Here is a 12,814-nt window from a genome sequence, read left to right on the forward strand (position 1 = left end):
TAACCCAGCGCTGATGGCGTGGGTGTGAGACTGGACAATGAGCCGGTTTGAGGGGGCAGGGGCGGAAGCTCCCTGCGAATCGGGGTGAGGGAGCAAAGGGAGGTATTGGGACTAGGCGTGGAGAGGTGGAGGGTTGGGGGTTCAGACCTGCCGCTCCCAGGCCCACGGAGAGAAATCTGGGGGACCGGCACATCCTGTTTGCTGAGGCATCTCCCCTTGCTCCTGCACTTTATTTACACAGATGTTTCAGCGGTTTCGGGGGTACATCTCAGCTCAGGGCCCTGATACAATTGTCCCCCTTCCCCACCCCCTTGTCAGCCCTGCCTGGGCCCTTCCAGCCCCTGTGGGTCCCACTCCCTGCTCCCTGGCTCGATCCTGGGCACCACGGCAGCTGCACCAGCCCCTCCAGGTCCCCCTGTCGTCTCTGCCCTCCCCCCAGGCAAGTGTGAGTCCCTGCAGTATTTCCATTGCAGAGATGCTAACCCTCCCATTCCCCTCCCCCCACCTGTGCTATCACCCCTGAGTACAATAACACCTCCTTTAGCATGCGCTCAAGGGGGTAACTAGATCATTCTTCCACAGCATTATCAGAATGTCTGGACATGCTCAGCAAAGCTTCCAGTATTAACCTTAACTCTGACCCCTGTTTCCCCTCCCCAGCCTTAACCTTAACTCTTCCCCCTGTTTCCCTCCCCCCACCACCATTCCTAACTGCAGTCGCATGGCCTCTTGCTGGCCTCGCACCTGGGTTAGGAGGGTTGTGCCAAGAGGGTCAGGTAGGAGTAGGGGGAACCTGTATGTTCCATGTAGCTATTCTAGTGTCACCCAGTGGTGGAGGAGTCTGTGTGCGGGTGGATGCTAAGGTAGCACTGCAGGCTACTGGATAGGCCATCAAGAGCCGTGGCACCTTATCCTCGCCCTCGTTGGCTCTGAGGCTTGCTGTGGCAGAGGGGCCATGCTCCAGTGGGGAGAGCGTCTGAGTGGAAGTCAGGGGCCCCGAGCTCGCTTCCCAGAGGGGGCGATTCCCACCTGCACTCTACAAAAGGTGCTGCACAAGTGCTGAGGATAGCTGCACGGCGCATCCGGGCCTGTGTGTTCCACCATGTTGGCGGAGGAATTTCCTTAGCTCCTGACCTGCCCCTCTATGGGTTATTTACCCCCATGCAGAAAAGGCACCAGGCAGGTGCAGTGTGCTGTGGGATGAGGATGCTGGCCTGGCTCCTGTTGCACAAGGCTATAGTCATGGCACATTGGCCTAACCGATAGAGCACTGGATTTAGGGCCACAACCTTGTGGCTCTGGTCTCCTGTGGGGTCATTAGGTGCTATTGGAATAGAAATAATGCTAAGGTGCAAGGCAGTGGAGAATCAAGCTGCCCTAACAGCCTGGTGCTTTGCATGCGACATCCTCAGCTGCAACTCCAAGAGATCAGCAGCCAAGCAGGAGAGACCACGTGCTTTGCATTGGAGTGGGTCAGAGGCTGGCTGGGAATGCGAGAACAGGGTGCCCGTGAGCTGCTTGTATCCACCTCACCACCTGCCCTTTGTCCCCAAGCAGAGGTGGGGGGAAATGGGCAGCCAAGGTTTCAGGGACGGGAAGCATTACTGCAGGCCAGCTGTGGCTGGCAGGCTTCCCAGCTGTGCTCCGCAAGGCCTGTAATCTGAGCGCATTCCCAGGACCGGCAGAGGGCTTCCCTGCACATCTGTCCTGGGCGGTGCTTGGACAGGACAAGAAAGAGGCTCTTAAGCAGGGGAAAGTTTCCCCGCCAGCCTGTGCTGGGGAGTGCGTTATTCCAGCCCCTGCAGGCCCTGCCTAATGATGCTCAGGCTAGGAAACGACAGGGATGCGATGAGACAGACACCCGGGCCAGGCTCAGGGAGAGCGAACAGCTCCGCCTGCCTGCCCCTCCTCCAGCGCAGCGAGAGCTAGAAGGCCGGGACAGGCAGTGTCAGCATGCAGCCGGTCCCAGCCAACAGCATCTCCCGGGGGTCACTAGGACAGGGGAGACTCCCAGGGCTCGCGCACAGGAGGAAGGCCAGATGTAGGACAGGGCTGTCCAATGCAAGGTCCTCCATCGAGAAGGAAGACATGCAGGCCAGACCTACAGACGGGGGGGTTGTGTCCTGGAAAGCAGGGACTCAGACAATCTTTAGCGGGGCCAGAGTGGACGAGCAACAGAACACGAGTGCCCAGTGAGACGCTGTGGCCAAGAGCACGACTGCGATATCTGAGCGTTTCAACGGGAGCGGTGAGCAGGAGCAGGAAGGCGACTTTACCTCTGTGTGCGGCACTGGGGAGACCGACACGGAAACGCTGCGTCCAGTTGTGGGGCCCATGGTTTTTGAAAGGACGCTGCAAAATGGGAGCGGGCGCAGAAAAGAGCCACCAAAATGATTCAAGGGCTGGAGAAAATGCCGGACGACGACAGACTTGCTGTGCTCAGGCTGTTTAGATGATCAGAAAGAAGAGTGAGTGGTGCTGAGTGTAAATATCTTCCCGGGGAGAACACAACAGGATTACGGGGCTCTGCCATCAAGCAGAGAAAGGCAGAAGGAGAGTCAGTGGCTGGAAGCTGAAGCCAGACAAAGTACCAGTATTTAACCGTGAGTCATTGGAACAAACTCCCCAGGGAAGCGGTGGAGTCTTCATCTCTTGATGTCTTTAGATCCGGCCAGGACACCTTTCTGTTGAGCTCAGCACAGGGGCAACTGGGGGAAATTTCCTGGCAGGAGGTCAGACAAGGTGAGCTAATGGTCCCTTCTGGCCTTCAACACTGTGAATCTCTGGCTGCAGGGGCTGGTGACAGGCCTGTAGCCTCCGGGGAAGCGGCTCCAAAGCAGCCCACATCAGGGGCGGAAAGTTGTTTCCCGCTTTAGATGTGGTTAACGCACCGGACACAGCCCCTGTGAAATGAGCTGTCAGGTTTCAGACCACATCACAGTCACTGCTAATTGGGTGCCTTGGAGGGCGTCTCCGCCGAGAGACCAAGGGGGGACCGAGCCAGGCAGACCCCCAGGCCCTCTCGGCCCTAGACGTCGTCCGTCCAGCATAGCATGCGGGAAGCTCGCACTGATATGTGCTGCACTTGTTCCAGAGACGTACAGAGACCATCAGGCTCTTCTCCTGGCCCCGTTACGTTCACACGTGCACCAGTTGTCCCAGACCAACAGGGCCAGCCCCCTTCCTCGTGCACGCCGCGTGCTGGTATAATCGTGCAAAGCGCGCCGAGCCCATTCTGGTTCCGCACTGAAGGGGGAAATTCACCCGGACGCCTCCTCCGGGCTTGACGAGAACGAGTGTGAAATCGATTGAACAGGCCGCAAGGGAAGTGCAGCCAGGCTGAATAGCAGGAGCAATAAGAGCAGCAGGGCTCCAAAAGATAATGAGAGAAGAGCCTGCCATAGGCACCCTCCCCACGGCATGCGGCGGGTTAGCAAAGCCGTCTGCCCCTCTGCTCAGAAATGCTCCTTTACTAACCGGATCCTGCTCATTGATGCGACTCGATGCCATGTGAATGTGGGGATCTCCAAGCATGATCTGCGATCTCCCAACACCCCCTGCTGCCCTGAGAACACCCTTTCGCCACCCTGCACGTCTTGAATTGCTTTCATCTCGAGCATGTAAGCTGACCTCAGGAGCAAGGGTTAATGTAAACCGCCAGCTTGTGGCGGGGCCAGTTCCAAGGTGATGTGTGGAGTGAGTTGGACTCCTCGGTCCCCATTCTGCCGTCAGTTCTGACCCCCCGATGCTGAGGGCCCAATGCAGCCTTTCATACTAACTGACCCTCCCTAGGACTCCGATGGGCCAGTGCACTCCCACTTACCAATGGGGAGGCTGGCAGCTGGCATACCACAAAGGCAGAGCATGCTGCTGTTACCCCTTTTCACCCGTGCAGTTGGCCAAAGTTTGTGGGTCCGGCAGGTTGTTTTCGCTAGGAGGAGAAAGTGATGGTGGAGTTGGGTATTACGGTTGCCAACCCCCCCAGGATTGGCCTGGAGTCTCGTGGAATTGGCATCGATCTCCTAGTGACTATTGAAAGCAATCCGGGAGATTTTAATTGGATATTTTAAGAAAATGACATTAAGTCATGTTGGGTGGCGGGGGGTAGGAGGGAATCTCCCGGAATAGCTTCAGTCAGAGTTGGCAACCCTATCGGGTATCCTTGGCGCAGTGATGTTTATTTACAAGAACGTACATAAAGTCCTGTTTCCCTGAACACAGCAGGACTCAAACTCTAGGAGTTAGTTTCTTTGCTCACATCTCCAACCCCCTTTCAGCCAATACTCAGCCTAAAAGCTCTCCCTCTAGGCTTTTCTCAGGGTCACACTCCCAGGGCTTGTTTAGGTTGTGTCTGAAACTTCCTTGCTGCCTTCTCCTTCCTTCTCCGGTGTGTCTCCCCTTCTCTCTCCCACATACCCCCACCTCCAGCCAAAACCCTCCACCTGCATTGTGCCAATTGCTGAGCCCACTCAGGTGTGCCTTACCTTTGTTTTGGGTGCTGACCTGCCTGCGTTTTGGTTTGAAGCCCCCTTCTGTACCTGAATTTTATCCCGCAGACTACACTCTACACTCTCCAGTTTCACCCAGCCCCACCAGGCCATCACATGCTTTACGGGAGGGGCGGAACCTGCATTCACTTACCCCCTTCTGTTAGCTGCTTCCTCTGCTACGCTCCCCTCCTCCGTTTATCACATACACGCTCGTAGGCCCTGTCTCTGTCTGCTGTACTTGAAGCGGCTCATGGCTGGCTCAGGACACAGTGGGTATCCCCATGCCACCTGGTTAATACGCCGTTAGCATCCACAGCGCTAACCTTGCATTGCCCCAGGCGCTGCTGGCCTCGTTCTCTGTGCATGGCCGCGGGGCCCTCTGTCTTTTGCTGTGGGACGCCATGGGGCAGCCGCCCAGATTGTCCAAGAACACACTGGATACAAACACAACTGGGCAGCGTGGCCGGCACAGATACAGGAGGGTGAATAGTGGGAAAGTGGCTGCGTGGTCACAGCTCTGTCCTGTTTGCTGCGACGGGGTCAGATGAGAGGGAGGGTCTTAACCGGAGCAGAGGGAGCTGCCCGCAGGAGATGGGAAGCCTAGAGCAGATGTGCTAAAGGAGCCACCCAGAGACACCTGGCATGGGGCAGGCCTCTGCCCCTCTCGCAGCTGGTTCCTTATAAGGGAGCTGAAGCAGTTTGGGGGGCAGGGCCTGTGGGGCTGCAGAGGACGCGGTTTGGGTGGGGCAAATAAGAGAGGCTCTGTGGGGGAAGCTTTGTGTGCTCCCCTGGCTGTGAGGTAAGAGCCATGCCCTAGGACAGCTTGGGGACTCCGTGAGCGACCGTGGATGTTCTCTTTTCTTACGGTTACCATATCTGAACATTCAAAAAAGAGGACACTCCATAGGGGGAGAGGGGTATTTGCTCACGCCCCCCTGCCCTGGGCCCTGCCCCAACTCAACCCCTTCCCCAAAGTCCCCGCCCCAACTTCACCCCCTCCCTGCCCCATTGGACCCCTTCCCCAAATCCCCACCCCGGCCCTGCCTCCTCCCCTGAGCGCGCCGCGTTCCCCCTCCTCCCCCCTCCGTGCCCGCCGCCCCTGGGAGCCAGGGGAATAGCGGGCACTCTCTCGAGTGATCAACACTCGCTGTCTTTCTTGAATGATCAACTCTTCTTTGGGGAAAAATAATAATGGCAAAATCCCGGGCGTTTTTAGATATTTAAAAATTCCTCCCGGACGGCGATTTAAGAACCAAAAAGCCGGACATATCTGGGGAAACACAGATGTATGGTAACCCTACCTTCTCTGCTTGTGTTTGAAGAACTTTGTGAATACAGAAACCAGCCCCCACGCAGGGCTGTGAGCCAAGGAGAAAGACTGCGTGGGGCTGAAGGAGCCCTGCCCCTGAAGAAGGGGAAATGGGGCAGGCACTGCAGAGGTACCCCTGGCTTGGGTGGCGGCCATGCTGTCACACCGGGTTACAAAGCGGCACTGATAGGGCCAGATCCTCTGCTGGTGTAAATAAGTATTGCTTCGTTAAAGGGAATGCAGCTGCCCGTTGAGGATCGGGCCTAGCACATGGACTGGCCCTTAGATTTCCTTAGAGCAGGGGGCTCAAATGGGAGATAATGTGTGTGAGTCGTGGGGCTAGTCTACCCAGGGAAATGTACCGTGTGGACAGACTTATTCTGGAGTAAGCATGTTCACACTAGATGTTATGCTGATCAGTTTCCACAAGCCCTCAGGGAGTCTGACTGGTTTAACATACACACAAAGGGGCTGGGGAAAGTGACGCTTCCCTACGCTAATTTCCTGGAGTCCAAGGCCATTGGTCTGGTCTGACCTCCTGCATGGCACAAGCCACAGAAGTCTCCTGCACTTGTGCAGCTCTTTTTGCAGAGTGCAGGTGGGAATCACCCCATCTGGGAAGCGAGCTCGGGGCCCCGACTTCCACCTGCTCTCTCTGGTACGCAAGACCTAAACTGCGAAGGGCGTTGCAGAGCCAGATCAGCCCGGCAGAGTGCCTAGATACAGTGGTGACTGGCCCCCTAGAAATGCCTACAGCAGATGGCTGGAGGGCGGTGCTATGGGTCACTGGTGAAATAGACCATACGGGGCAGGTTTTCCAATGAGCTCGGCATGCTAGGGGCTGAGCTCTTCTGCAAACCTGCTTCCATGTGTGCAAGGCCCCCAAGTAAGCAGGTGGCCTTTCCTATCAATGGGAGCGTGTCTGATAGAACCCAGTGGAGCGGGCCAGTCTGGGGGTGGCAGTGAGATAGGTTAATCTGTCTGCAATAAATCAGCTCTTGCTCTGCTTAATTCTCTGCCGAGCTAGGTGTTCAGGGCACAAGGCAGTCAGCTCCTCTTCAGGGCAGCACATGAGGACTCCAGGGGCTAAACAGCGATGGAGTTTAGGGCCAGCCGTCCTCTTTTTAGGTGAATTACGGCACAGAGTGATTGACAGCTGTCTTGCAAACCTGCCTGCGTGAAGGAAACCAAGAGGAGGATCTGTTCCCTGGCCTGTGCTCGGTGGAGGCTGCCTGCTCTGGGATCATGGCCCCAGGGGCAAACCACAATTCAGATTAAGATACAAAATAATAACATCACTAGGAGTTTTATTGGATCCCTGAAGCAGAGCAGGCGCTGGGAGGCGGAAAGGCTATCCCCTGTTTTTGTTCTGCGTCTGTGGCCCCAGCCTGGTTAAGGCCAAGTTTCCTATTTGGGCACTTCTTGTTAGACCCCTAAATAAGAGGCCTGATTTCTGTCTATGTAGATATTTGCTCTGTCGTTGTAGGATCCAAGCAGCTCACCGTCAATGGCTTAACCCTCACATGTCCCAGGAGGTAGGGGAGTTTTGCTCTAGGGATTATTGTGGGGCAGTTCTCTGGCCTGCGCTATACAGGGGTCAGACTAGATGATCACACTGGTCCCTTCGGGCTTTGGAATCTATGAAGCTGGTTTCACAGCCATGGAACTGCTGCACAGGGTAGGTGAAGTGATTTGCCTCGATTGGAACCCAGGTCTCTGGGGGCCCATCAGGCCTGCGTCAGAGCTGAGCTGTGCTAAACCCAACCTCTGCTGGACCCTATGCCAGGTACAGCGGGAGTCTCCTGCCGCGGGGGCCAGGTGGCCCTGAATCAGAGATCCCAGTCAGCCTCGGGCAGCTGCCTCTCTCTGCTACGTCTGAGCTTGGGGGCGGATCAGAGGCCAGTCTGCCGCTGCTGGGGTCGGACCCGCCTGCACTAGGTCCGGTTCAGTGCGTGCAGGCAACTTGGGACGAGCAGCACGCGAGATCCCCAGAACGGTCGCAAATCCCGTCTCCCGGCAGCCCTTGGAGAACCCACGCAGGGTGATACCAGCCTCTCTCTTCAGTCTGATAGGCCCAGCTGAGCGTTTCTCTGTTGCCTGCCGTTACCCAGCTGGCAGTGCCCACCCAGGTGTGCTTTAATACGCTAGTTTATGGTGGGTAGAGGCTGTTACGCATCCCGGGACACTTCGTAGAGTTCAGTGATAAATACGGGAAAGAGGAGAGCGCCTTGGAGGCAGAGACAAGGGAGAAGAGCTGGGTGTTCAGATGAGATTTAGACAGAGATGGCCAGCGCAGGAGCTCTGGGGGGGTGCAATGCTGCAGTGGAGAATGCTCTTGCACCCCGTCAGGGAGGAGGCTGGCACTAGCTGAGCAGAGCGAGCCTGGGTCCTGGCAGGAGACACAGGGAGCTTGGAAGCTGAGCAGAGCACTAGATCCTGGTAGCATTCACCTGCCCTGGCTGAGTGTTTACAGCTGATTTCACAGAGAGCGAGAGAGTGCTTTGCACTTAGGGCTCTTCAGATCTGTTGTTGCTTTGAACCCCAAACCGGGTCGTGACCTCAATTTCCTGTAATCTGACTAAAGTGCTGGGGGGAGCGATATGGACTCCGGGCGGCTTCTTAATGGAAACTGAATTCTTGCAATCGTTTCATCTGCCCGTTTTTCTCCAGCATATGAAAGGAATTCCTCTCGGCCACTCGAGGGCTCAGACGGTGACCTGTTCTGTGTGGCTGGGCCTCATCCCCTGCTTTCAGGGGCAAGGCACTATAGGGGACAGGTGAGAATCTCCCTGAAATGTGGCTCAAGTGAGGAGATGGAGAGGAATCGTGTAGAAATGGATAATCAGGGAAATGGCCATTGCGTTCTGGCCATTGTACTGGGGTCTTCCTGCCCCCACAGCACTGTGACAAGGGGAACCTCAAAAACAGCACTGGGACCCAGCTCCAGGCAACAGACCTGGATCCCAGCTCTCCCGGAGGTCTGTGGGGTGTGGATGATAAAGGGAGCTTTGTTCAGACCCATCCACAAGACGGGGGCCAGCTGCAAGTTGTGAATCTGGAGTTGGACGTCTCCAAAGTTTTAGGTGGGTTTGGATCTGGGAGAGGGTTGGTGCATGTGATGCCATGTTTGCTTGCAATATATTACCCAACCTCTAGGTGTCTCTGTGCTGTGTAGTGTCCGGAGAGGGTATGGTCCATGGTGAATGAGCACAACAAAGCTGGAGCTCAAGCTGTGTGGAAGATTGTTTTTGTCTGTAGTTGTAGCTAGGACACCAGTTTAAGAAAGACTGTGATGCCATAGGCCAGAGACATGATCTATGCTATCTCTGCTCCAAAGGTTTGGTGGAAATCACCTATAAGAATGGATCTTAAATGTTTCTGAATGAAGTAACCCTCTTTTTAGTGCTTCCTGCTGATGTTTCCTGCTTCTGTCTAAGCCAGAAGCATCCCAGGTACAGCCCCTCTTGCAGTAGATTGGGATGGGCTTTTAGACCAGGGCCAGTGGTCTATCCTTGTGGGGATGGGGTAGGCAGGGCTGATGAGCGATGCTGTCACTGCCATGAGATCGGATCCAGAGGGCAGCACTGGGGGTCCTGGCAAGTTGACTGCAGGGTCCTGTGTGTCGGAGGACACCCCTGTGCTCATGAGAGAAGCAGGGCCCCTGAGCCAGCTCCCCTCGGCTGGGCCAGCTCAGGGTCCCCAAGGAGCAGTGCCCTGTCTGTGATCATGCTCTCTCCGGGCTACAGCCAGGCAGACACTACAGCCTCTCCGTTGCCTTGATTCTGCAGTCAGTTCCCCAAGGTCCAAGCAGAGCTCCAAAAATACAGTCCCAGGGTAAAGGATCCGGGGTAAATGGCTGGGGCTGACAGGGACCCCATCCCCTCCAGCAGGGTGGGCTGGAGAGGGGTAGCCATAAGATATTATGCAGATCTTTAAGGGATCCTGAGGCCAAGGAAAGGATCCTGTTGCCAATGGGCAGGGTCACGGGTCTCCTCATTAGTCCAAACCCCAGCAGTTCCTCTGCTCCCCTTAGTCTGAGCACCACGCTGCCTGAGGGGCCCCTCTTGCACCCCGTCTAGGAGCATCTCCCCCATTTGCCCCCAAGCCCAGGCTTAATCTGCTCTGCTTTTCTCTTCCCTCACCAGCCCGCAGACCCTCTGACGATGAATGGGACGGCCAACGTGAACGTGACTGGCCGGAGCCATTATGCGTCTGCTATCCCAGTGCCCCGCACTATGTCCCAGAGCAAGCTGCCCCCGAGGCAGAGCAGCCTGGGGGCCCCCCCTTCCCAGCGGGCGGCATCACCACGGCCGGGGAAGGCTCCAGGCTGCATTGGCAGTCCAGCAGCCAAAGGCTCCAGGCCCAAGAGCCTTTCTAAAGCCCCCGTGGAGGCCGGGCCTGGGCCGGAGACAGCAGAGGCATCGGAGTGCAAAAGGGCCGACGGGGTGGAGTCTGGGCTCAGCCAGAGCGCTAGGACTCCATGCAGCAGCCCCCGGGGGGGGCCAAAGGCGACACCTCGAGCGACGGGGGCTCCGAAGAAGGCTCTGATTCAAGGGACAGAGAGAGAGAAGGAGAGTCCGAAGCCTGGAGAGGCCTACAGCAGCCACGGCACCAAGAAGGGCTCAGGGAAGCCGAGTGGCGCTGCCGAGCTGGCCAAGACCCCTCACCTGCAGGGGAAGAGCCCGTCTCGCTTCAGCCTGTGCAGTGAGTCTGGGCTGCCCGGCGTCCCAGAAGGATCCAGTGCCAAGAGGCCCCAGAGCTGCCCGGTGAAAGGCCAGTGGGTGTCGGAAGCCCTCTGGAAAGGCAGCGGGGTGCCCAAGGCAGCCAGGGGTGAGGACAAGTCCCCGGGGATCTCACTGGGCACCAGCAGCCCCATGCAGAATAAGGAGCCGGCCATCAGCTTCTCCTCAGTCCCGCAGCAAAGTCACCCGGTCACTGCCACCGTGGCACCCTTCCACTACCGGTGAGTTCCCTGCCCAACAGTGTGCGGGGCACGGGGCTCCTCTGCGGGCAGGGGCATCTCATCTTCCCCTCCCCTGACTCTTCCCACCCCACACAAACCACGGGGCCATCTTCCCATGCCCCTCATTGGCACTGGGAGCATTTGCGGGGGTAGGGTAGGCTAACACCATGAAGCTCGGGGGGTGGCTTTCAGAGATCAACATGAGGAATGTGGGGCTTAGTCCGTGCACGGGGTGGGGGCTGGGCACACTCAGTGAGCGGTTGTGGGGGGCAGGCAAACAGGGTGAGGGGTTGGGCAAATGCAGAGGGGGGGGTGGGGTTGCTAACTATCTAATTGCACAAACCCAAACATCCTTGCTCTGCCCTGCCACGCCCCTTGCCTGAGGCCCCACCCCCTCACTCCATCCCCTCTCCATCTGTCACTCGCTATCCCCCACCCTCACTCACTTTTACCAGGTTGAGGCAGAGGGTTGGGGTGTGGGAGGGGGTGCGGGATCTGGGAGGGAGTTTGGTTGTGGGAGGGGGCTCAGGGCTGGGGCAGGGGGTTGGAGTGCGGGAGCGGGTGCGGGCTCTGGGAGGCAGTTTGGATGTGGGAGGGGGCTCAGGGCTGGGGCAGGGGGCTAGGGTGCAGGAGGGGGTGAGGGGTGCGGGCTCCAGCCGGGCAGCGCTTACCTCAGGCGACTCCTGAAAGCAACCGGCATGTCCGGCTCCTAGGCTCAGGGGCGGCCAGGCGGCTCTGCACCCTGCCCCTGCCTGCAGGCACCGCCTCTGCAACTCCCATTGGTCGAAGTTCCTGGCCAATGGGAGCTGTGGAGTCAGTGCCCAGGGCAGGGATGGCACGCAGAGGCTCCCTGGCTGTCCCTGTGCCTAGGAGCTAGACAGACGTGCCGACCACTTCCAGGAGCTGCGCAGAGCCAGGGCAGACAGGGAGCCTGCCTTAGCCCCGTTGTGCTGCCAACCAGACGTTTAGGGACCTAAAATCTCCCAGGTTGGCTTCTGTAGCCACCGGGAGATCGAGGACCATTCCGGGAGACTCCCGACCAATCCAGGAGGGTTGGCAACCCTAGGGGGGCCCAGAGTCGTGGTGGGGATTGGAGGTGGGGTGGGGGTTGGGTGCACACAGTGAGTGGGCAGGGTGGGGGTTGGGCATGTACAGTCGTGGGGGGGTTGGGCTGGGCACGGACAGTGAGGGGCCCTGGGGGGCTGCTCCTGCTGGTCACCCCTGTCATTCTCATGCTCTGCCTGCCACAATCGTGCCTCAAGTCTTGGTGGTTGAAAGCAGGGGGGAGCAGGTCTGAAAGCAGGGGGAGCTCTGTCCTGCCCTGCTGGAGGGGAGAGAGCTGTGCTCCCGGAAGCATCCCTCCCCCACCCCCCACCATGGTGTCGATCCCAGCCACGCTCGCAGGAGCCATGCACCGAACTCTATCCCATAACAGCTGCACGCGAGGGACAGTCCCACAGGCTCCTGGGGGTGGGGAGGGGGGCAGCGTCCAGCCGGGCAGCATCAGAGGAGCTCGCATGAGTCTTTGCGGCTGGGTCTGTCCTGTGCGGTTAAACAGCTGGATCCTTCCCACTCTTCCCAGCGGCCCACATCGTTTCAGCTCCCCATTCGATACTCCCTGCCCCCTTAGCCGGTGCAGTCAGACCTAGCCCCTAAGCACCGGAGGCCCATGCTGATGTGTCTAGCCTCTGTGGATGCAGAGAAAAGGTTGATAATGTGGCCTGCCTGTGACCCTGGCAGCAATGCCAGAGTCTGCAGGGAGCCTGAGCCAATGGCTCCGAGGGCTGTGAACCGCAGCAGGCATCTCCAAACGGTGTGAACTCCCAGGGCTCCACCAGCTTCCACGCAAGCTGGGGGCTCTGTGTGGGGAAAGCAAGAGTGCAGCACTGGGAGGGGAGAGGGCTCCCTGCCACTGCCGAGTCAAGCTGGGGGGCGAGGCCCCAGGGTGGTGCCATGGACAGCTGTCTGGGAACACAGCGATCCCCTGTGGAACAGAGAATTCCCCTGGGAAAAGCCTGCCCGGGCTGAGTGGCTGAACAAGACACTGGGGTA

General features: G+C 58.0%; 1 protein-coding gene across 4 annotated transcripts in view; it reads left to right on the forward strand.

Annotated features, from left to right (window-relative positions):
* NAV1 (neuron navigator 1) overlaps positions 1-12,814 on the forward strand; it is a 288,785-nt gene that overhangs the window by 76,895 nt on the left and 199,076 nt on the right. For all 4 annotated transcript variants that reach the window (XM_074936239.1, XM_074936235.1, XM_074936234.1 and 1 more), the window contains exon 2: positions 9,945-10,762. In XM_074936239.1, the coding sequence (XP_074792340.1) occupies positions 9,963-10,762 (800 nt within the window). In that variant the 5' untranslated portion in view covers positions 9,945-9,962. The remainder of the gene's footprint in view (positions 1-9,944; positions 10,763-12,814) is intronic.

This window comes from Natator depressus, chromosome 21 (assembly GCF_965152275.1).
Source record: "Natator depressus isolate rNatDep1 chromosome 21, rNatDep2.hap1, whole genome shotgun sequence".
Classification (NCBI taxonomy): Eukaryota; Metazoa; Chordata; order Testudines; family Cheloniidae; genus Natator; species Natator depressus.